Source organism: Trichosurus vulpecula, chromosome 2 (assembly GCF_011100635.1).
Source record: "Trichosurus vulpecula isolate mTriVul1 chromosome 2, mTriVul1.pri, whole genome shotgun sequence".
Taxonomy (NCBI): domain Eukaryota; kingdom Metazoa; phylum Chordata; class Mammalia; order Diprotodontia; family Phalangeridae; genus Trichosurus; species Trichosurus vulpecula.
This window is the reverse complement of record NC_050574.1, coordinates 312,200,344-312,223,357: the sequence shown is the minus strand read 5'-3', so window position 1 is coordinate 312,223,357 and position 23,014 is coordinate 312,200,344. Positions and strand designations below refer to the sequence as shown.

Here is a 23,014-nt window from a genome sequence, read left to right as displayed (position 1 = left end):
CAATTATAAATACATATTTGCTTATGTGGATACTCAAAAATGCAGATTGAAATTTATTCTTAATTTCACATTCTTTACAACTTATCCATGTTCTCCTGTAAATCTTCTACGGAGGGCCTTCTAGTTTTCTTGACATTGACTGAATACCAATGTACTCTTCCATCAGTGACCCTTGTTCCCATGTCACACCCACCTTCTTTTCCAGTCATACATTTTTCTAATGATATTAATTACACCGTATCTCTTGTGCAGTTCTCATTTGCGAATGTGTTATAACTAGGCACATGCATATTACCCCTCTGCTTTGTCTTTGGATGACCAGCAACTTTAATTCTTTGGAGACTGTGGTATTCAGTGATTGTGGTATTCTGTGATTCAGTTATACAGCATCACTGGAAAAAGAAAATTGTTTTTAAAAGATGGGCTTCTGCTTCAGGGAGAAGATTGGGGTCAGTTAAAGAAGTTCAGTTTCCCATAAGCAATCCAGCCTGCTCTTTTCTTTTTCTGTTTTGAGTCTGGTTTATTGTCCTATTCTGTCTGTGTCTCTGTCTGTCTGTCTCCTCCCCCCCCCCCCCCCTTCTCTCCCATCTCTTTCCCTCTGTCTCTCTCTCCACACCGATGGATCAGCTGGATTTTTCATGAAATACATATTATAGTCTAAACAAGTCAATTTTTCAAGATTTGGTATTTCTAATATGACTAGGCCAAATTGTTTTAAATGGTTATCGTTCTCCTTTCGGAGTTTCTGTAGTGTCCTACAGCTTGATGCAGTCAGTACAAGCTCATCTGCAGTTTGGAATATTTCCTGTTCTTGAAAGATCTTCCTTCCTGTTCATGGGATTATAAATTTAGAGCTGGATGGGACCTTTGAGGTCATCTAGTGTGACCTCCATATTTGACTGGAGCCCATAGAGGTTAAGTGACTTGTCCCAGATCACACAGGTCAGAGCCAGAATATAAACCTATGTTGGCGACTGTGTCTCTGACCCTTCTCACAGCTTCAAGGATGTCCTTGATGAACATGTAAGTACTCAGATATTTTGTAGCATTGGGATATAGTAGATTTATGTCCCAGTAGTTATCAGTACTTTGTTGGTCACTTGGGTAGAAATATTTCTAAGATTTTTTTCCCCAAAACTTTTTTTTCCTTATAGATTTATCTCTGAACTCTGTCGCTCAGTGCCTTAAATATTATAATGTTTCGGTACAGATGTTTGCTTTATTTGATACTGTTTCACTATTCTTCCCATCTTTATTTTTTGGGGTATTTTTTGTGGTTTTTTCATACAGTATATCTAGGACTATGATTTCAGATATAGTGTTTGAACTATAATTGATAGAGAAAATAATTATTTTCTTTTTTGCCCTGTTATATGTCTTGTTTCTTCCATTTTCATCTCACTTATTTTCATCACTTCTAAAATGAGATTAGGATTAATTCGTAGAATCACATACATAAGTGCCTAGATGGGTTTCTGAGATCCCTTTCACTCGTAGAACTGTTGTATTGTTTTCCAAATTCATGATCAGATAATTTGCTTAGAACTTTAAATCAGTTTCACATAGGTGATGATGTTTTAGATTCTTAAATACATAGCTTGAAGAGACTTTAAGAGATCAAGTGACTTGCTCAAGGTTACACAGGTTGTTTCATTTTTCCCATGTTTAAAGTTATGACTGAAAATTTAGGTAAGAAGCTTTGGTGTAAGCGTCTGCAAGCAGCATACTTAAAGATTGATACTTGTGGATGCAAGATGGAATCTGTCAATCATGCATATAATACTCACTTTTTGAAGCCCTTGTGCAAATTCTCACTATTCCTAATTACTCTGGAAATGTGGGTGGAGCCACAGAAAGTCTCCATAGCTATTCATAAGAGCTTACCCTGATGGCAGTCTCTATATCCCTAAAATTTTAAAGCCATAGCCTCCAACTGCTGCTTTTATATGCTTTTTAATTCAGATTTTTATGTAGTCATAAATGAATATTCAACAATATATGCTATTTGGTGATTACATTGTTCTTAAACCATTTTTGATAGTCCCTGTAATGTTTTTGACTGTCTGGAAGACAGATTCTTAGAAATTTATGCACTCACTATACACTCAGCCTTGGTTTCTTCATCTGCAAAATAACACCAATAATGATAATAATAAAGGTTAGCATTTATATAGTTCTTACCATGTGCCAAGCACTTTGCAAATATCTCATTTTCTCCTCACAGTACCCTGGGAAATAGGTACTGTTATCCTCATTGAAGAACCTGAGGCAGACAGGCCAACTAATTTACCTGGGGTCAGCCAGTAAGTGTGGGAGGCCAGATTTGAATTCAGGTCTGACCGAGTGACTCCTGGCTTACTGTTCAGTCCACTCTGCCACCAGCTGCCTGTGGATGTAAGAACAGTACATACTTCAGTGGGTTATTATGAGGACTGTTTTACTACTACTACTGCTGCTGCTGCTGCTGCTGCTGCTATTACTACTGCTACAGTGGTACTTACATATCACATTACTTGCTCCATGAAATACGTTTTTATGTTGCCACTGGAGACTTTACTGTTACCTTCATCTTTTTTTTTAGTTACCTACTGTCTTCAGTTGCTAAATATTTAGCTGTCTAAATCATTTAGATTACATTTTGAAATATAATGCTTATATCAATAGGAAGAGCTTGATGTTTCACATTGATCTCTTCAAAGGCTCTAAATATGGTTGTGCCTTTACAAAGGCCAATTTAGATAGTGAAGACTATTTGATGTCTAAGGAGATGTCACCAGTTTAGAAATCTTCATCTGTTCCCATTAGTATGCTCTTGGGTTTTCAGAAACAACCGTGAGTGATCCTGCCCTGCTGTTCTTCAAGGAGTCAGCACATTTTTAATTCTAAAAAGAAAAGAAAAATAATAGAAAGTCCTCATGATACAATGTAGATAAGTTTCCCTCTCTGGCCACCAACTAATTGTTTTAACTCAAGCTAAGCACTGAAGTTATGGCCCTCAGTTAAGATTTTCTCCATTTCAAAGATTCTTTGAGTAGAAAATGAGTAAGTTACCTAACCTTGGCATCTCACTTTGTTCACCTGTAAAATAAAGGGGTTGAATAAAGATCTCTAAGGTCTCTTTTAGTTCCAGAGGCATCCTGTGATTGTTCCAAAAGTTTATTTGCAAGTCAGTAGTTTAAAACTTGGGAAAAATACAATTTAAAAATGCTTAGATACCCATTACATGCCCCAATAGTTCAGAATAAAAATGAAGTTTAGCAGTTTTTGAACCGTACCTCAGTGTCACTTGCAAAATTCTATGGGAAAATGCATTCATAGTTCTTTATAGTTCACTCTGTTCTTCCATGTCATTGGAAGATGGAATAAAGCAGTTAACTTGTTAACTTATGCGTAGGATGAGGCATTGATCTAGGTAAATGATTCTTCAGATGTTCTGAATTAAAGAGTGTGTAGGTCAATTGCTGAGGGATGTGTAGGAGGGAGATCTTATACAAGGAACAGATAATTCCATAATTTGTTCCTCTGCATGGCAGTGAGTGGCACAGGGAATAGAGCGTTGGGCCTGGTATCAAGAAGACCTGAGTTCAAATTTGGCCTCAGACACTTACTGGCTGTTTTCTGGGTGAGTCACTTAACTTCTGTCTGCCTGAGTTCTCTCATCTGTTAAATGAGGCTAATAATGGTACCTATCATCCATGGTTGTTAGGAAAAAAACTGAGATATTTATAAAGCACTTTGCAGACCTTAAGCACTGTATAACTGCTAGCTATTACTACTGGTACTATTATTATTATGAGGAAGAGGAGGAGGAGAAGAAGGGTAGGTCAGAGACTTCATGGAAGTATGATTAATTTCCTCCTTCCTTTCCCTCTCAGGTCTAATAACTTTTTTTTTAAGTGTGCCTAGTGAGTAGGCAGGAAAAGAATCTTTTTAATATGCTACCTCTCTTCAGCCCACAAAGTACCGGTCGCTTTGCAGAATATTCTTAAAATACACAAAGTGATAATGAACTAATATTGCCACATTGTCAATTCTTTGGTCATGCCAACCAATGAAACAAAGAAATACATAAAATCTTTATGTGATCTTTAATACATCTGAGTGATGGTAGCCTAATGATGGCCAGAAAGTGGCAGAATGTATTGAGTCATTTTTTTTTTTGAGGGAGGAAGGTTGGGCAGTTGGGGTTAAGTGACTTGCCCAAGGTCACAGAGCTAGTAAGAGTGTCAAGTGTTTGAGGCCGGATTTGAACTCAGGTCCTTCTGACTCCAGGGCTGGTGCTCTACTCACTGCACCACCTGGCTGCCCCTGAGTCATTCATTTTTTAGAACAACTTGGAGTTTTGATTTGACTTGGCACTTTAAATGTAAGATCCTTGTCCACTGATCACTGAGTGGATACTGCTAGAGGAGATGAATCTCAATGATTTTGACTTTCTAACTATAAAGAAAACTAGAAGAAAGAAGTTTGCAGCTTAGGAGAGGCAAAGAAAGGAGTCAAAGGCAACAAGAAACATTTCAGGGCACAGTTGGTCATCCTGTATTGCATGCCAATAATAAATATTTTAAAAAACACCATGAAAAAAATTGCAACTTAGGCACCAGCATTGGTTGTAGAACATTAAGAAGTAGAGAAATTCTATGGAGAACTTTGTAAGACCCTCCAAGTTAGGTGAGCATACTCTCTAATACTCTGACTTAAGTGCAAATGTGGGAAATTAAGCGAGCATGGGGAGAAATATGTCAGAAAGCATGGGCCAGAAAGAAATGAGAAAAGACCAAAAGCTTGTGGTGTACACAAAAGTACCACATCATTATGTAATGAATTCTTTTTCTGAGAAAAAAAATTGTTAGGCCATGTACATGGCAAGCAGTAAAATGAAACTGGTTCTATTTTAACAGGAAAAAACTCCTCATTGTGGAAGTCATCCATGAATTAGCTGTCTGTGTACTGTTAAGCCACTCATTTGATCAGAATTAATAAACAAAAGATAAAATAGTAGATAAAATTTAACCAATTCTACCAATAAATCAAGATCAAGTGATCTTGAAAAATGGGTAATGGACAGCAGAAATGAATGACATAATAGCACTTAAAATAATTTTGTAACATTCAACTAGTGTAAACCAACTACTATCAAAACAAAATCTAAAAAGTATTTTGGACGGGAAACATTTCACTTAGTTGCCAAGCAGAAAGAGATGCTAACTAAAGGCATTACCACTTTAGAATATGATCTCAATTTTGAGATCTTATTAAAAAATAAGATGATTGATTATGAGCTATATTACCTCATAAAAACAAAGAGAAACAATGGAGGGTAAAACCAATTTGCCAAAACACTTGAAAGGGATCCATCTGAGAAAAACCAAGCCAGGGCTTTTTAAGGATGAAAATGGTAAGGACAGCAACAAAACGGAAAATGGAAAAGATCTACAAAGGTTTTCTTAATGCATTTTATTAAATCATCAAGGACAATGCAATCAATACACTTGGACTTTTAATACTATAATCGTGGATGTGCTTGTGGAAGAGGTGAAAATGGCAATGACAAGAATAAAGATTGGAAAACCAGCTGGGTTGAACCAAGTGTACACAGGTCCATGTTTGTGGCTACAGAAGAGATCTGTAACAATTCTGAGGGTTGTTTGGGTATAATTTAAAAATTATCTGAAAGATACCATGGCTTAGAAAACAATCTCAATTGTCCACGTATATTTCTACATTACAATCTATTCAAGATCTTAATGAGAATTATCTACAATTGCATTAAGGAGATCTTTGATGAGATTGTGAGTAGGAAACAAACACACTTTTACAAGTGACAGTATAACATTTATCATCTTTTTAAATAAGATGTAGAGTAGAGGTGTTATACAAAATTCCCAATAGCAGTCTAGATTAACTGGGAAATGTTTAACAAAATGAAAGTAAATATAGCCTAGATATCATTAAATTTGTGGCTTTCTGGGATCTGTTTCTATTTGATTTTGACACCACTGAGGTATGGTATACGAGCTCTCACTTTGCTTTTATCATTTAATGAAAAGACATTTGACTTGGTAGAGCAAACCACTTTAAAAACTCTTATAACAGGTCTTCTATGATTTATATATCAAAATCATTCAGGATTCATTTAAAGATATAACAGAAATAACTTCTTCAACCATTCTCTGATAACAAACATCAGATGAGGCATAAAGCAAGAGAGCGTATGCTTGCCAAATGTTTTTGCCGTTGTGATGGAAGAGATCTTTTGCAGTATATCTATTGAAGGATTCCTTGTGGATGGTGAGGTCCTCCAAATGCTCCTGTTTGGAATGACATTGTGCTGGTTGCATCAAACCTAAGAGGATTATGGGGGATCTGTAACCCTCTTAAAAGAGTTTGGTCTGCTCATCCACATAGGAAAGAGCAGTGGATGAAGAATGTTTATTGCCCAGATTATGACATGCAGTTCAATGGAGCTTGTCTATGTATCCCAGATATGTATTATCTGGGATAGACAATTCAAGTGGACAGTTGGTTGGGCCACATATTTTACAGGAGATGGAGACCGGGCTGAATTACACTGTGACTGGGAAACTGCAAGCTCTTTAGTAAATTTCATCTTCTCCCAGAAATAAAGGCTTCTCTTTAAAAACAATATTCTACTAGTATATCATTGCAGCAGAGAACAATGGAGAGACATGTGGTGAGTGTGTATAGGCTACAACATATTACCTGTGGACAACTATAAGGGCTACCAGGAATAATGATGTCAAGGAAATGTATGATAAGAGAAGATGAGATGTGATGAAGGATGACAAATAGATAGCCCGAGTGCTCCAATGCTCTCCTCAGGGTATCAGGAAAAAGCAAGGAAGGCCCTCAGTACGTTGAATGTACCACTTGCGGTAAACTTTTGGGGGGGAAAGTGATAACTAGCCAGGTTGGACAGGTGTGGATGGGTTGCAACCTACCTTCTTGGGGGGAACATTCGTATTCATGACATTTCAGGGTTGTCATAGGGAGGATCATGGATATATCACCCGTGATTAATAACTGATGGGAATTGATGGAATTAGACCATTTACACACATTTGAAGTCAATTCAGATCAAAATATTTTTAGATTGATTTTGAAATAATGCAATTGTTTCTTCTGGATGTGCACTTTGTTCCCAGTCAGTACCCAACAGTTAATTGGTTTTAATCATTTTTCCTAAAGGTATTCTAGTCCTCAGAAAATTAGCAGTATGCATAGGCCTACTTTTTGATATATATATATCATATATGTGCTCCTGTAAATGGAATTTTAAAAAATCAGAACCTATTGATATATGTATCAGTTAACCAAGTAAAGACTTAAATATTATTGGATCTTCATTTGACAATGATATCTGATCCTTTAAGCTTCTCTATACTATATGTCTCGTGGTCAAATAGAAGGATGTTCTCTAGAGCATCTGATTTCAAATTTTTTTTTACATTAACTTTATCCTTTTGACTAGGTGCAAGTAATATTGCACTTTTGTAATCTTCCCTTTTATCTATTTTTTCCTTGCCCTCATCTTTTTCTCTTTCTAAAAGTTGAATGATAGTAGTGGCTATGCTTAAAATTGGGAGTGGGGAGAGAGATGGGGAGATTATTGATTATTTTTAAAATTTAAGTTGCAAGTAAATATTGTTCCTTTTAGCAAACTTGCCATTGAAAGGAAGTTTGTCATATCTTTTTGTAAGACAAAGAATCCTCCCACTTTTTTTTAACAACTTTGCAAGCCTTTATTTTCATATATTGATTTTTCATTAAGAAACATTCAGCATGGCCTGGTGGATAGAGAGTTAGTCACAGAACTAGGAAGACCTGGGTTCAAGTCCTGCCCCTGACATACTGCCAATGTGACTTTGAATAAGTCCCTAACCTATCAGGGCTCCAGGCAACTCTCTATGCATATAAATTGGAGACCAGCTGCATGGTAGAAGGAGTTTTTCTCATCTGGACATTTCCTCATAACACTGAATTCATGGATCCAGTCCTTAACATAAAAAAAGGTAGAGCAAGGATTTTCCGCAAGGGTGGAAAACTTTGAGGTGTTTGACATGAGGGGAAAATAGTTATGAACCAGTTACAAATAATTTTGACAAAAATACTATCCCTGATGCAGAATGAACTGCATGTGCCTTAATAAAACTTGGATCAGTCTGTCAAAGAGCCTCAATTCTACCCCTAGCTAATGAGAGTGCTATGTAGTTTGTCTCATGTTGTTTTTATGTGGCTTTGTCCTACAGAGAGACGAACAACTCCGGATTTCTAGCATCGTAAGGTGGTTGACTATTAACAAATGATTTTGGAATGAGAAGACCAAAGGTCTTATCTAAAGGTCTCCTAAAAATAAGATTTAGGGTCATTTAATACTGAGGTGAAAAATAAATGTATAGTTAAGGTCCCTTCACATCTTCTTACATTAAGTTAGATTGTAACTTTAAAAAATTTAAATTCTTAGATTACTTAATTGACTTTTATTGTTTCCAACAGGGCATGGTGCAGATGTGAAATGTGTAGACTGGCATCCAACAAAAGGCTTAGTAGTTTCAGGAAGTAAAGATAGTCAACAGCCAATTAAGTTCTGGGATCCAAAGACTGGGCAGAGCCTTGCAACGCTGTAAGTGAGAGGAGCAAAGCACTCTTAATTTATCAGTTTTTTTGGTAATATTTAACTAACAATTTTTTGTTGGTAGATTTTCCTGGAAATGCTTACCTGGCAATTTAGTGAAATAGGATGCTTTGGAGTTAGTTCAGATAACAGATTGGTTTCTTTATGTTTCTATATTAAAATATTCTCCATCCACAATGTAAAACAAACTTTTCTTTTGCCTTCCACATTTTTTTCAGTTCGAGTGATGCCAATTAAAGAATAACATTACCCGCGTAGTTCATTGTCTCACTTATCTGTGTATCATTGAGCAATGGAAGGTTTGATTATTTTTGTTAGTTACCAGAAAAAACACCACTTTCTCTTCACTGACCCTTCTGATTAGAGGTCATCTTTGTATTTGTAGCCCAATTATTAGACTAATGAGTGTTTCGTGAGCTCTTGGAGTTGTATGGGCAGATTTGTTTGTATAGTTGCTATCTGCACTATAATAAGAACCTGCTATAGGCACTGTTTGATAATATTACCACAAATACTTGGCCTTTATATGGTGCTTTAAATATGTTGTTTCATTTGATCCTCACATCTCCACTGTGAGATAGGTATCCTAGGCATTATTATCCCCATTTTACACATGAAGAAATTGGGTTTCGAAGGCTATCACTTGCCTGTGGTCACACACCCAGTAAGAGTCAGTGACAAGATTTGAACTCAGGTCTCCCTGATTCCCAGTCCAGTGCTCATTATACTACTTCCCTTAGAATCTGAGTAATAAAAGACTTTAGTGGTCTTGTAAGATCAAATCTTATCTATCAGTGTTCTGATAGTCAAAGTGAATTGTCTTACATGTCATCCAGATTGGACTTGGGTCACGTGACCATGTGGTTAAGTTGTCTTATCGAGGGCAGATGTGACAGAGTAGTTAGTTCAGGAAGTACCCCTCTCCCTTTAGGGATTTGGAACATTGCCTGTAGTGTTGGACCTGGAGTTGGAAATTCTTCAGTTCAGATCTTGCCTCAGGCATTTATTAGCTATGGGACCCTGGGCAAGTCACTTACCTTCTCTACCCCTTAATTTCTTCATCTGTAAAATGGGGATAATAATAGCACCTACTTCACAGAGTGGTTGTGAAGATCAAATGTGATAATACACGTAAAAGCCTTTGTAAGCTTTAAAGCAGGACTGTCCAGAAACCATAGACGATACCTTTTGATTTGCCATTTTAGTGAGAGCTCTGTGGTAGCTGGGCTTCATTGACTAAAACATTTATGTAAATTTCTGTGCTTGTAGGTGGGCCACATTTTGGACGGCCCTGCTTTAAAGTATTAGATCAATGTTAGCAGGTACTATTTATTTCTTTGTTCATATGCTCTACAAATCAACTTTTTACCTCAGATTGAAGCTTTTTTGCACTTTAGCCTTGTGACTGCAAAACCTGAGGAATCAACCTTCCTTTTAAGATTGTCCATTTAGTTTCTTAACTGTCTTTCCAAAAACAGACTTCTACTACCTTTGGTATCTGGAAGCAAATAAAGCTAGGGTTCAAATTCCTATAATAAATGCCCAGTTTATTACTTTTTGCCACATATCCTTCTAATCTGGTTCCTACTATTTCTGAATTGAAAAGGCAGTTACCTTGTGTTTTCTTAAATTTCAAGGACAGTGCTAATTGTTTCATTGCTAATTTGTTTTTAGACATGCCCATAAAAATACTGTTATGGAAGTGAAATTAAATCTCAATGGCAATTGGCTACTTACAGCGTCCCGGGACCACCTCTGTAAACTTTTTGACATCAGAAATTTAAAAGAGGAACTTCAAGTCTTTAGAGGTCATAAGAAAGAAGCCACAGGTCAGTGACCACATTTGTTATTTTTTATCATCTCAACCACCTAAACTGTTGTTTTGATATCAGTTCAAAGAGACTTCAGCTTTACCCAATGTAATCTTTGTTATAATTGTTTCTTTGATTTGATTTGTATTTTACAGCGGTAGCCTGGCATCCTGTTCATGAAGGTCTTTTTGCCAGTGGAGGATCAGATGGGTCTTTATTGTTCTGGCATGTTGGGTATGTAATATTTCCTGAGAAAATTTGTGATTTTGTTAGGGTGATATTACTAAAATGCAGCATTCCTACTCTGTGGCTATGTACTCATTGTCAAATTCTGTACCTGTAAATATCAATTTCTAAGTCTAGCCTAAGATGGAAGATTTTAAATCTCTTTTGTTATTAATGTTTGAGAAGATAGAATATATTATTTTTGTATTAGAGAAATTTAAGATTATTTCTTAGAGAAATATATTAAAATTATTTCTTAGTATCAGATAAAATATCAAATATTTTATTCAGATATTACTTGTATCTCATTAATACATGCAGGAAACTGTAGATGAACCTGAGAAAATAGCTCAGCGTAGTGTCTGGCTATGTGTTGTTGACTATGTTGACATAAATGTTGACTATACTATGTTAAAATAGGCATGTTGAAGAACAGTTTAAGAAAATAAAAAGAAAATGTCTATTTTCAACTTATATTAAAAAAACTTACCTATATAATATTTTTAATATTGTGCTTTTTAGGGTAGAGAAGGAAGTGGGTGGAATGGAGATGGCCCATGAAGGAATGATCTGGAGTTTAGCTTGGCATCCTCTTGGACATATTCTTTGTTCAGGGTCAAATGACCATACCAGGTAATTTTAGGTACTAAGAAATTTCAAGGAATAATTTTATTATATGCATGATGATGGCAATAAAAATTATATAATTGCATGACTCTAGGGTTTATTTTATACTTTAATACAATATTATGTTTTATAATTATTTTATTCTTTTAAAATGATCATTCTAACTTTTTAATTGCTATAAGAGATTGGTTCTTTGGGAGGGGGAAGATGAATGTGTACCGTATGTTTCAAGAGTCTTAGTGTTTTAAGCTTTAATCAATTAAAACTTCGCTAAGGCTTTTCAAATACCCTGTGTGTGTTGAAATGTTGGTAACTTAAACCAAATGGTATTAATAAAAATTAAAAGAAAAAAACCAGTGTAAGACAGGGATAATGTAAATCCATTGTTTTTCTCATACCTGTATCTCAAGTAGTTTGTTCACACATTCAAAACTGATTTGGACTAATCTAAAAAAAGACTTTTGTGTTTATTATTGGGTTTTAAAAGGATAATCCTTCCTAAGAGAGGGAAAAGTAGTAAGTGATAGTCTTATAATCAGTTCACTAATACCTAGAAATAGAATTGAAGTCATACTTTTTTTCCTTTTTCCTTTCATAGCAAATTCTGGACTAGAAATAGACCTGGAGATAAGATGCGGGATCGTTATAACCTGAATCTACTCCCTGGAATGTCAGAAGATGGAGTAGAGTACGGTGAGTATAACTTATTCCTCTTTTTCAGGCAGATGGCAGTTTTTCTGAAATAATGTCATGAGAGATTTGGTAAAAGAAATGAGTGCCAAAGTTAGTTTCAGCTCTGTAGTTTTGGAAACTTTTAATTCACCAGTGAGAAAGTAGTATGGTTTATCAATTTGAAATGTACGCAGAAATTTATTGAAGGACACTACTCTGACATCTCATCATAGTCTTTTATCTTGCTATCACTTCCTCTTCCTCATTCCTCCTAAATCTGTTCTTCATCCTCATTGTGATTTCCATTCCCTGTATCCCTTCATCACTATATCAGATATCTGGCCCCTATTCTTTTTCTCTCTTCTCAATTCCTGACTTGTTGGTGAACCAGTTCAATTCTACTCTATCTTCTACTTTTGAATCCTTTGTTCCCTTTTCTTATTACTGATCATGTCTTGCCAAATCCCTGGATTACTTTCACTATCTCCCTTCTTCATTCTTGCTCACTTGTGGCTGAAAATAACTGGAATAAATCATCTCAACTGGGCCCTTAATGCAGCAAAGCAATTCTACTTCTCCTCTCTAATTGACTCAACACTTTGGCTATTTTCAAGTCTTTCATTCTGCTTCCTTCTCTGTTCATTTTCAGTGAAGATTTCTTTTCAGACTTCACCAAAAATATAGAGGCCATTTGCCAAGAACTCCCTCTTTTCCGCTCTTCATTTCACATTCCTCTGATATCATTCCCTACTATCTCCTCTTGCACTCTAGTCTCTGATGATCAGGTCACCTTTCTCCTTGTCAAGATCAACCCTTCCACATGTACCTTTAATCTCAACCCCTTCCAGTTTTCTCTAATAGATTGCCCCTATCATCATTCTCACTTTTTAATCTTCAGTCTTTATTTACCTGTTCCTTACCCACTGCTTATTAACATGCCAAAGCCTTCCCTATCATTATAAAACCCTCACTAGCTCCAATCATGCCTGCCAGCTATTGCCCTATATGTCTCTTCCTCTTCTTAGCTAAACTCCTTGAAAAAGCTGTCTGCACTTGGTATTTCCATTTTCTTTCATCACATACTCTTTAAATTTCTCTGAAGTCTGGATTTTGATCTCATTATTCACCTGAAAGTGTTCTCTCCAAAGTTACCTTTTACCTAGCGAATCTAATGTACTGTTTTCTATCCTCATCATTGTTGATCTTTTCAGTCTTTTTTGCTGAATTTCCATCTATGTCACACCCACTAACTATAGATGTTCCCTAAGATTCTATCCTGGACCCTCTTTTTTTCTCTCAGTATTCTCTCACTTGGTGACCTTATCAGCTCCCATTTGTTCAACTGTCATCTCTTTGTAGATGATTTCCAGATCTGTTTATCCAGCACTGGTTTCTCCTCTGAGTTTTAGTCCCACATCACTGACTGCCTTTTGGACAATTCAAAGTGGCTATCCTCTAGGCATCTTGAACTCAGCATGTCTGTAACAGAACTCATTTTGCTTCACAAATTCTCCCCTCTGAAGTTTCTTATCACTGTTGAGGGAATCTCCATCCCCTTAGTCATCTGGGTTTGCAACCTTAGTGTCATCTTTGGACTCCTCATCTTGCTCAATTCACACATCCTAAATGTTGCTAAATCTTATTGTTTCTCCTTTCACAACATTTTTTAATATGTTCCTCTCTCTCCACTCACAGTCACCATCTTGGTTTAGGTCCTTATTGCCAACTGTTGCCTTAACTATTGCAGTGATTTTTAATTTGATTCTGTATCTTGAGTCTTTGCCAACTCTAACATACGGTGTCCTACTACACACTCTGTGGTCCATCTATATTTGCCAACTTGCTGTTTCTCACACAAAACACTCCTATTTCCCATTTTTGTGCTTTTGTATGGGCTCTTTTCTATTCTTGGAATGTTCTTCTCCCTTGCCTCACTGACTTAGAGTCCTTGGCTTTCTTTAGGGCTCAGATCCAGCACCACCTCCTCTGAGAGGATTTTCTCAGTCTCCACAGTGCTAGTTCCTTCACCTCTAAAACTTCCATCTACTCTGTATTTATGATATATGTGTCGATTTATGTAGGTTGTTTCCTCCATTAGAATGTAAGTTTCTTCAGAGAAGGTTTTTTTTTTCTTTGTATCCGTAGATCTTAGCCCAGTGTCTGATATAGTAAATATTTACTAAATCCTTCCTGAATGATTGTTGATTGGTTAATAATATGTTGTTATCTGCAGATGACCTTGAGCCTAATAGTTTGGCAGTTATTCCAGGGATGGGAATACCGGAGCAGTTGAAACTAGCAATGGAACAAGAGCAAATGGGTAAGACATGGAAATTATGTCTAGAAAGCTTACTTTTGAAACCATTTTGTAAGTATTGGCCCCATCGCTTTTCTCTCCTTAAATTATAAATTTGTTAAAATGGTATCTTTAAAATAACAGTAGGTCCCCAAGAGCACTGATAAATGTCATCATGATAAACTCTTTCATAAAGGCAGAGGTTGTATGTTTACACTTTTCATTCAGTAGAGAAATGAACAGCTTTTCTTTGTTTATTTTATATATGAGAAGTTCTGAACTTATTATCTTCATGCTTACAGGGAAAGATGAGTCAAATGAAATAGAAATGACCATTCCAGGATTGGACTGGGGGATGGAGGAGGTAATGCAAAAGGACCAAAAGAAGGTGCCACAAAAAAAAGTTCCTTATGCAAAGCCTATTCCAGCTCAGTTCCAACAAGTAAGTACAGGAAAGTCAATCTTTATTTGTAACAAAATCTGTATACAATGATGAGATACTTTTTAAAAAGTACTGTTATTAGTAGATAATCTTTTTGAATTATATTTGACCTGTTGCTAATAAAAATATTATTGCTCTTATTTTATTTAAGCATTCATTTAAAAATTTTCTTCTCCAAATTCTCTTCCTTGCTCCAGCCTTTCCCTCATCCACTCAGAAGGCAAGCAGTATGATTCCCATTATACATGTGAAGTCATGTAAAATATTTCCATTTTAGCCATGTTGCCCCCAAGGGGGAATAAAAAGGAAAGAAAAATAAAATGAAAACAAAAATGCTTCAGTCTACATTCAATTCATCAGTTCTCTCTCTGGAGGTGGATAGCATTTTTCAACATGAGTCCTTTGGAATTATCATGGATCATTGTATTGATCAGAGTAGCTAAGTCTTTCACAGTTGATTATTATTACAATATTGCTGTTATTGTATACAGTGATCTCCTGGTTCTGCTTACTTCATTTTGCATCAGTTCATGTAAGTCTTCCCAGGTTTTTTGAAACCATCCTGCTTGTCATTTCTTATAGTACAGTCATATTTCATCACAATCACGTTATACAGTTTCTTCAGCCATTCCCTAATTGATGGGCATCCCTTCAAGTTTCAATTCTTAGCCACCACAAAAAGAGCTACTCTAAATATTTTAGTAGTATATTTACAAAAAGGACCTATATGGTTCTTTCGCCTTTTTTTTTCATCTTTTTGGGATACAGACATAGTGGTATTGCTGGGTATGCAAACAGTATTATAAAAACAATAATCATCAACAATCAACATCAATAGTAATCATCAAAATAATCTGGTATTGGATAAGAAATAGAGTAGTGGATTAGTGGAATAGATTAGGTACACAATATACAGAAAAAATGACCATAGCAATCTATTATTTGATAAATCCAAAGATCAAGCTTTTGGCACAAGAACACACTATTCAACAAAAACTGCCGGGACAACTGGAAAGCAGTCTGGAAGAAACTAGGCACATATCAACATATCACACTATATACTAAGATAAGCTTAAAAATAGGTACATGATTTAACCATAAAGGGTGGTTATCATAAACAAATTAAAGGTGCATGGAAAAGAAAGGAAGAATTTATGACCAAATAAGAGATAGTGAAGATCCAGGGGGAGGGGAAGAGGTGATGAATAATTTTGATCACATTAAGTTAAAAGGTTTCTGTACAATTAAAGCCAATGTAACCAAAATTAGAAGGAGAGCAGGAATGGGGAAAACTTTTATATCAAGTTTCTCCAGTAAGTGTTTAATTTCTCAAATATATAGGGAATTAGTTTATCAAATAAGAGTCATCCTCAATTGCTAAGTGGTCAAAGAATAGAAACAGGTAGTTTACAGAAAAAAAATCAAAGCTATCAGTAGTCATATAAAAAATGCTTTAAATCAGTATTAACTAGAGAAATGCATATTAAAACAATTCTGAAGTACCACATCTTACACCTCCATCCTAGTTTTTCCTATTTATCCTTTCTCTCTTTTTATTCTGTCCCTTCCTCAAAAGTCTGTTTTGCTTTTGACCACTGCCTCCCTTTATATGTCCTCTTTCTTATCATCTCCTCCCTCTTTCCTGCACAATCAGTCCCCTTTCCCTCCAACTTTTCTGTTGGCTAAGAAGGATTTCTATGCCCAACCAGAGTGTGTGGATGGATGGATGGATGGATGGATGGATCTATGTATAAATATGTCTGTATGTGTGTGCGCGCGCACACACACTCTTCCACACATTTCTTTTAACCAGTTCATATGAGAGTAAGGTTCAAGCATTGCCCAACCCCACTATTTTCCCCTCCATTATAAAAACTTCCTTGTTTGCCTATTCTATATGAGATAATTTTCCACATTGTTTTTCTCCCTTGCCCCTTCGCCCAGTGCATCTCTCTTTCTAAACCCTTCCATTTTTCTTTTGAGATTGTTCCACTGTAATCAACTCCCACCCATGCCCTCTATGTAGACTCCTTCTAACTAACTGCTTTAATGATAATGTTCTTGGGGGTTACATGTAAGATCCTCCCATGTAGGAATGTAAAAGTTTAACCTTATTAAGTCCTTTATGATTTCTCACTCATGTTTATCTTTTTATTCCTTTCTAGAGTATTGTGTTTTAATGTCAGATTTGGGTCTTTTCATCAGGAATGCCTGGAAATCTTCTCATTTCATTAAATTTTTTTTTTCCATTTTTTAAGGATTAAACTCAGTTTTCCTGGGTAGGTGAATCTCAGTTATAGTATTCCAAGTCCTCTACACCTTTATTATGGTAGCTGTGGTATCTTGTATAATCCTGATTATGGCTCTACAGTATTTGAATGTTCTTTTACTGACTACTTGAAGCATTTTCTCCTTGACCTGGGAGCTCTGGAATTTTGCTATATATCTGGGATTTTTCATTTTGAGATCTCCTTCAAGAAATAATAGATTTTTTTTTTCACTTTTAGTTTTCCCTTCTACTTCTAAGATGTCTCTGCAGTTTCCCTTTATAATTTTTCGAAATATGATGTCTAGGCTCTTTTTTTGATCATGGCTTCATATAGTCCAATAATTCTTAAATTTCCTTTCCATCTGCTTTCCACATCAATTTTTTTTCCCAATGAAAATTTCATACTTATTTTTAATTCCTTTGACTTTGTTTCATTTTTTCTTGATGCCTCGTGTAGTCATTGGCTTCCAACTGACCAATTCTTATTTTTAGTTTCTTCAGTGAGTTTTTGTACTTTTTTATTCCAGTTAACCAATTCTATCTTTTGAGGAGTTATTTTCTTCAGTGTGGTTTATTTTACCTCTTTTATTATTGGGTAATTCTGCTTTTTCAGGATTTATTTTCTTCAGCATTTTTTTGTGCCTCTCTTAACCAAGCTGTTAATTCTCTTTTCATAAATTCTTTTTTCATTACCCTCATTTCTTTCCTCAGTTTTTCTCTACTACTCTAAATTGATTTTTAAAAGCTTTTTTTGCTCTTTTTTAAAAAAAAAATCTTTCTTTAGCCCTTTTGTAATTCTTTTTTTTTATAATTAAGATTTTTTATTTTTAGTTTACAACACTCAGTTCCACATAACTTTGAGTTCCAGATTTTCTTCCCCCCTGCCCTTCCCTCCCCAAGACAGCATGGAATCTGATATGTCTTCTACATGTAACTTCACTTTGAATTTATTTGCACAATAGTCAAGTGGTAAAGAAGAATTATGACCAATGGAACGAATCATGAGAAATAAGAAACAAAACCAAAAAAAAAAAAAACCAAAAACAAAAGAGGAAAAAAATGGGGGGGAGGGAAAGGTGAACATAAAATGTGCCTCAATCTGCATTCAGACTCCATAGTTCTTTCTCTGGATGTAGATAGCCCTCTCTATCATGAGTCCTTTGGAGTTGTCTTTGCACCTTCTATTGCTGAGAAGAGCGAAGTCTATCAGGGCTAGTCATCACAGAATCCATATATCTGTGGTTGTGTATAATGTTCTTCTGATTGTGCTCCCTTCGCTCAGCATTATATCATGTAGGTTTTTCCAGGTTATTATGAAGTCTGTATTATCCCCATTTCTTATAGCACAGTAGTATTCCATTACCTTCATATACCACAACTTGTTCAGCTGTTCCCCAGTTGATGGGCATCCCCTTGATTTCCAAGTCTTTGCTACTACAAAAAGCTGCTATAAATATTTTTGTACATATGGGTCCTTTTCCATTTGTGTGATCTCTTTGGGATACAACCTTAGAAGTGGTATTGCTGGGTCAAAGTATGAACATTTTTATAGCCTTTTGGGCATAGTTCCAAATTGCTCTCCAGAATGACTGGATCAGTTCACAACTCCACCAGCAGTGTAACAATGTTCCAATTTTCCCACATCCTCTCCAGCATTTATCATTTTCCTGTTTTGTTATTTTAGCCAATCTGACAGGAGAGATGTGGTACCTAAGAGTTGTTTTGATTTGCATTTCTCTAATCAGTAGTGATTTAGAGCATTTTTTCATATGACTATAGATATCTTTAATTTCTTCCTCTGAAAACTGCCTGTTCCTATCCTTTGACCATTTCTCAATTGGGGAATGACTTGTATTCCTATAAATTTGACTCAGTTCCCTGTATATTTTAGAGATGAGGCCTTTATCAGAGACACTGGTTGTAAAGATTTTCTCCCAATTTTCTGCTTCCCTCCTAATCTTTGTTGCATTGGCTTTGTTTATACAAAAACGTTTCAATTTAACATAATCAAAATTAGCTGTTTTGCATTTTGTAATGCTCTCTATCTCTTGTTGTGTCATGAATTCTTTTCTTTTCCATAAATCTGACAGGTAAACTATTCCTTGCTCTCCCAAATTGCTTATAGTATCAGCCTTTATTCCTAAATTATGAACCTATTTTGACTTTATTTTGATATGTGGTGTAAGATATTGGTCTGTGCCCAGTTTCTGCCCTTCCATTTTTCAGTTTTCTTGGCAGTTTTTGTGAAATAGTGAATTCTTAGCCCAGAAGCTGGATTCTTTGGGTTTATCAAAGAGTAGATTGCTATAGTCGTTGACCACTGTGTCTTGTGTACCTATCCTATTCCACTGATCCACCACTCTGTTTCTTAGCCAGTACCAGGTAGTTTTAATGACTGCTGCTTTGTAGTACAGTTTAATATCTGGTATGGCTATCTTTTGGTAATTCATGTTAGGCTTGTTTCCAATCTGCAATTTTTCTTTGAGGCTTTGCTTATAGATATTTTTAAGTCATTGTCTTATCCTGAGTTTCCTTGAGTTTCCCTATCACCATCAGAGCTTTTTATTATTAGTTTTTTTTCGTTGTTGTTGTTGTTTTCTCATTTTCCTAGCCTATTTCTTGAATTTGGACTTCATGTTAGAGTTTAGCTCTGTGTCACTGGAGTAGCGGTGAGGGTGGGGTTATTGTCCAAGCTTCAGACTTTTTTGCCCTGCTGTTGTTACAGCTAACTCTGGGGGCCTGTAAATTTTCAGTGCTTCCAAGTTAGTGTGATCTGGGGAGAGGTATGGGACATTGCTTTCCTGGTCTCCCCTCTGGTCCAGGTAAGGCTTCAGTTTTCTTATGATCACTACTCCTGTCCTCCATACAACTATGAGCTCTACCCAGGTTGGGCCTTTGCTCCCCTGTGACTGCAAGCTTTTTTTTTCTTTTTTTTAAAAATTTATTTATTTATTATTTTTAGTTTTCAGCATTGATTTTCACAAGAATTTCAATTACAAATGTTCTTCCCATTTCTACTCATCCCCCCACTCCAAGATGGCATATATTCTGATTGCCCTGTTCCCCAGTCAGCCCTCCCTTCTATCACCCCACTCCCCCCCAATCCCTTTTTCTCTTACTTTCTTGTATGGCAAGAGAGATTTCTATGCCCCATTCCTTGTATATCTTATTTCCTAGTTGCATGCAAAAAAATTTTTTTTTAACATCTGCTTTTAAAACTTTGAGTTCCAGATTCTTTACCCTCTTCCCTCCCTACCCACCCTCCCTAAGAAGGCAAGCAATTCAACATAGGCCACATGTGTGTCATTATGTAAAATCCTTCCACAATACTCATGTTGTGAAAGACTAACTATATTTTGCTCCTTCCTATGCTATCACCCTTTATGCAGTTTTCTCCCTTGACCCTGTCCCTTTTTGAAAGTGTTTGTTTTTGATTACCTCCTCCCCCATCTGTCCTCCCTTCTATCGTCCCCCCTTTTTTATCTTCTTCCTCCTTCTTTCCTGTGGAGTAAGATATCCAATTGAGTGTGTATGTTATTCTCTCTTCAAGTCAAATCCAGTGAGAGCAAGATTCACTCATTCCCCCTCACCTACCCCTGTCTTCACTTCCAATAGAACTGCTTTTTCTTGCCACTTTTATGTGAGATAATTTACCCCCATTCTATCTCTCCCTTTCTCCCTCTCTCAATGTGTTCCTCTCTCCTCCCTTAATTTGATTTTGTTTTTTTATATATCATCCCTTCATATTCAACTCATCCTGTGCCCTCTGTCTACATATACATGTGTATATATATATATATATATATATATATATATATATATATATATATATATATTCCCTTCAGCCACCCTAATACTGAGGTCTCATGAATTATCTTTCTATGTAGGAATGTAAACAAAACAGTTCAACTTTAGTGATTTCTCTTTCTTGTTTACCTTTTCATGCTTATCTAGATTCTTGTGTTTGAAAGTCAAATTTTCTATTCAGCTCTGGTCTTTTCACTGAGAAAGCTTGAAAGTCCTCTATTTTATTGAAAGTCCATATTTTGCCTTGGAGCATCATACTCAGTTTTGCTGGGTAGGTGATTCTTGGTTTTAATCCTAGCTCCATTGACCTCCAAAATATCACATTCCAAGCCCTTAGATCCGTTAATGTAGAAGCTGCTAGATCTGGGGTTATCCTGATTGTGTTTCCACAATACTCAAATTGTTTCTTTCTGGCTGCTTGCAGTATTTTCTCCTTGATCTGGGAGCTCTGAAATTTGGCAACAATATTCCTAGGATTTTCTTTTTGGGATCTTTTTCAGGAGGCGATCGGTGGATTCTTTCAATTTCTATTTTACCCTGTGGTTCTAGAATATCAGGGCAGTTCTCCTTGATCATTTCTTGAAAGATGATATCTAGGTCCTTTTTTGAATCATGGCTTTGAGGTAGTCCAATAATTTTTAAATTATCTCTCCTGGATCTATTTTCCAAGTCTGTGGTTTTTCCAATGAGATATTTCACATTGTCTTCCATTTTTTCATTCCTTTGGCTCTGTTTTATAATACCTTGATTTCTCATAAAGTCACTAGCTTCGACTTGCTCCAATCTAATTTTTAAGGTGGTATTTTCTTCAGTGGTCTTTTGATCCTCCTTTTCCATTTGACCAATTCTGCCTTTCAAGGTATTCTCCTTGTTGGCTTTTTGGAGCTCTTTTGCCATTTGAGTTAGTCTATTTTTTAAGGTGTTATTTTCTTCAGTATTTTTTGGGTCTCCTTTAGCAAACCATTGACTTGTTTTTCATGGTTTTCTCGCATTATTGTCATTTCTCTTCCCAATTTTTCCTCTACTTCTCTAACTTGCTTTTCCAAATCCTTTTTGAACTCTTCAATGGCCTGAGACCAGTTCATGCTTTTCTTGGAGGCTTTTGATGTGGGGGGGTCAGGAGGGTGGGGCGGTGGGGTGGTGGCTGAACCATGAACTCCTTTCACTCTGTCCCTGGGCAGTTTTTCCCACTAACCTTCTCTGTTGTCTTTGGTGTTTGTGGGTTGAGAAGTCTGGTAAGTGCCACAGCTCACTGATTCAGGGTGCTAGGGCCTGTTCTGCCCAGCTCCTGGTCTGGTTGGTCTGGGCTCAGCCCAGGCTGGGCTGTGCTCTGCTCTGCTCCCAGTTCCATGTGATAGACCTTACCCAGCCACCATCCAGGCTGTCCTGGGCTGGAGTCCTGCTTCTCTCTGCTATTTCGTGGGTTCTGCAGTTCTAGAATTTGTTCAGAGCCATTTTTGTAGTTGTTTGGAGGGTCCTGGGGGAGAGCCCTAGGCAAGTCTCTGCTTTCCAGCTGCCGTTTTGTCTCTGCCCCCCTATCCATAACCTTTCACTTCACCTAGTTAACTTTTTTTTATTTGCCACTCAAACAGAGATCCAGGCTGTATTTCCATTTCACTAGGGCCTTAGGAATAGGGAAACAGATAGCTTAGACTGACATTATTCCAATCTTTCTTATAACTTCTTTAGCTTTTCTCCTATACAAAGAATATTAATCTAGTAATGAGTTATTATAGATAAACTTTATATACTAGACATTCAAGGATTTGTTTTTAAGCTTTTAGCAAATTCTTAGTTTCTAATTAGAAATGTAGTTACTCATATCTTAGGTCACCTAGGTGTTAGTATTAAATAAAAGTGTTATATCCTGGTAACTTGATCAAGTCCAATTCTTCTGAATGTATCATTGGCAGTGCTGAATTTTGTTATTAATTGTATATGTATGTTCATATCAGGTTTTGTTTTTTAACTCTCTCTCTCTCTCTCTCCCCCCCTCTCTCTCTAGGCCTGGATGCAGAATAAAGTTCCAATTCCCGCCCCAAATGAGGTACTAAATGACAGAAAAGAGGATATTAAACTTGAAGAAAAGAAAAAGACACAAGCAGAAATAGAGCAAGAAATGGCAACATTGCAGTACACTAACCCACAGCTTTTAGAGGTATGTGAGAAAACTTCAGATTTTCTTCATGCTTAATAATCAAGTGATCTT

At 36.3% G+C, this 23,014-nt stretch overlaps 1 protein-coding gene across 3 annotated transcripts in view; it reads left to right on the top strand.

Annotated features, from left to right (window-relative positions):
- Positions 1-23,014, top strand: part of WDR33 (WD repeat domain 33) — a 121,014-nt gene that overhangs the window by 84,622 nt on the left and 13,378 nt on the right. For all 3 annotated transcript variants that reach the window (XM_036744278.1, XM_036744279.1, XM_036744280.1), the window contains 8 exons: positions 8,518-8,644; positions 10,331-10,485; positions 10,623-10,701; positions 11,215-11,325; positions 11,918-12,012; positions 14,225-14,311; positions 14,590-14,729; positions 22,811-22,963. In XM_036744278.1, the coding sequence (XP_036600173.1) occupies positions 8,518-8,644; positions 10,331-10,485; positions 10,623-10,701; positions 11,215-11,325; positions 11,918-12,012; positions 14,225-14,311; positions 14,590-14,729; positions 22,811-22,963 (947 nt within the window). The remainder of the gene's footprint in view (positions 1-8,517; positions 8,645-10,330; positions 10,486-10,622; positions 10,702-11,214; positions 11,326-11,917; positions 12,013-14,224; positions 14,312-14,589; positions 14,730-22,810; positions 22,964-23,014) is intronic.